At 39.8% G+C, this 1,925-nt stretch overlaps 1 protein-coding gene across 1 annotated transcript; it reads right to left on the bottom strand.

Moving 5' to 3' along the window:
• Positions 1–155: 155 nt before the first annotated feature.
• LOC124893033 (casein kinase 1-like) lies at positions 156–1,576 on the bottom strand. The gene is made up of 3 exons (XM_047404172.1): positions 1,421–1,576; positions 789–937; positions 156–691 (listed from the first exon to the last, which is right to left on the bottom strand). The coding sequence occupies exons 1-3, from the start codon at positions 1,437–1,439 to the stop codon at positions 575–577; spliced, it is 285 nt and encodes a 94-aa protein (XP_047260128.1). The 5' UTR covers positions 1,440–1,576; the 3' UTR covers positions 156–574.
• Between the last annotated feature and the right edge of the window lie 349 nt (positions 1,577–1,925).

Below are 1,925 nucleotides of genomic sequence, written 5' to 3'. Positions count from 1 at the left end.
CTCCTTCCTAGCTAACTTGTACTCTTTCCTGTTTACCCGCTTCTCTTTTTCGTCCTTACTCTCAACCATAGCATACGCCCCTTTCTTGGTCTCCACTTTCTTCTTAACCTCTTCATTCCACCACCAATCCCTCCGATGATGCCCGGCCTGGCCCCTAGAAACACCCAACACCTCACTAGCATTCTCCCTGATGCACCTAGCCACCCTATCCCACATACTATCCACGTCCCCCCTATACTCCCACACCCCCATTCCCGCCAACTTCTCCCCTATCTCCCATGCATTCACTAGCGTCAAGCCGCCCCACTTAATTCTAGGTCTACACTCCTCACCCATTCTCTTCCTATCCTTCTTTATACCCAAATCCATAACCAAGAGCCTATGCTGGGTCGAAAGATTCTCACTCGGGATAACCTTACAGTCCTTACACAACACCCTATCCCTATGACGAAACACATACAATTTAGAAATTGATAAAACTAAAAAAACTGAACTAGCAAGAAGTGACATGAACTTATACCAGTTTAGGCGAAGCCGTGAAGGAATATTGACGAAACATGTATTAGGAGATTTTTCAAATTCTGCGAATAATTACCTGATTTGCTTTGCGACCTAGGCCCATTAAAAAGTTGTCCGGCTTTATGTCACGGTGAAGAAATCCTCGTGAGTGCATATACTCAACTCTATTAATCTGAAAATGACATAGAGCAAGATTATTACATCAAACTTACTCAACGATAATAAAAAGATGATGCCAGACAGGATTGGCGTGACAAAGAACTACTTACTAGTTGATCCGCAAGCATTAAAACTGTTTTCAAAGTAAACTTCCGATTGCAATAGTTGAAGAGGTCTTCCAAACTTGGTCCAAGAAGGTCAATGACCATTACGTTGTACTCTCCCTCAACTCCAAACCATTTGAGGTTGGGAATACCAGCTTCATAATTAATGACAGAGATGAGGAATCAATTTTCTATTCATAACGTTCCATCCCAAAAGTTCATTGATTAAACAGAACATATAGAACAAATTGATTGCTACTTTGATTCTACCAAATATTTTCCAATCTGAACAGACATCATGTAAAAGAGGCCGGAGAATACGCAAATAGGTAATTAAAAGGGCCCATTCATGCTCATAATTAGCGAAGAACTAAGTTGCATGGACTCTTTAAAAATGTTGCCGCACCCGTGTCGGATCCTTTAAAAATGCACTACTTTGGAAGGATCTGACACACACCTGATAACCTTTTTGAAGAGTCTGAGCAACATAGGCAAAGAAGAGGTCAGTGAGTTAATACTTCTGAAAAATAGCATATAATGCTCCCCCTCCACTTTTGATACGTATTCCAAAGTAATCAAAGAAATAGTATCATTGATAGAAAGCCGCAGATATGAAAAGGACATGAAGAAAGACTTACTTCCTCCTTGGAGAAGCATATATATTTTTGACTCATAGTGAAGTTGAGGGTGCTTCGTCTTGACAGATTCCTGTATCAGTTGCGGTAATAAGATGAGATGAATAGCGCCACTAAGTAGGAAAGCAATCAATATGTAAGATTTAGGAAGAGCGAAACAACAACTATATGTAAGTGAATGCAAAATCAAGACTAGTTGCTTCTTACCATTTTAGTGCTATAACTCTAATAATATTAGAAAGACAAGCTACGTGCCATATCGATAGTTCAATCAATAAACTACAACTCGATCTCAAGCTATTTGGAGTCGACTATATGAATCATCTTCTCGTTTTGGATGAGCATGAATCATCTGTATTCGCTTCCTTATATTTCGACTCATTTCATTCCAATACTAAATAATTTGTCGTAAGCGGTTCACTAACTTCCATACCAATCTCTAGTCTCTACACTGACCTAAGGGCTATGTTGCTCGGACTCTTCAAAAATGTCATTGGGTACATGTTGG

The sequence above is a fragment of the Capsicum annuum genome, unplaced genomic scaffold, assembly GCF_002878395.1.
Source record: "Capsicum annuum cultivar UCD-10X-F1 unplaced genomic scaffold, UCD10Xv1.1 ctg53232, whole genome shotgun sequence".
NCBI classification, from domain to species: Eukaryota; Viridiplantae; Streptophyta; class Magnoliopsida; order Solanales; family Solanaceae; genus Capsicum; species Capsicum annuum.
Note: the sequence above shows the minus strand (reverse complement) of the source record. Positions and strands in the feature narration are given on the sequence as shown.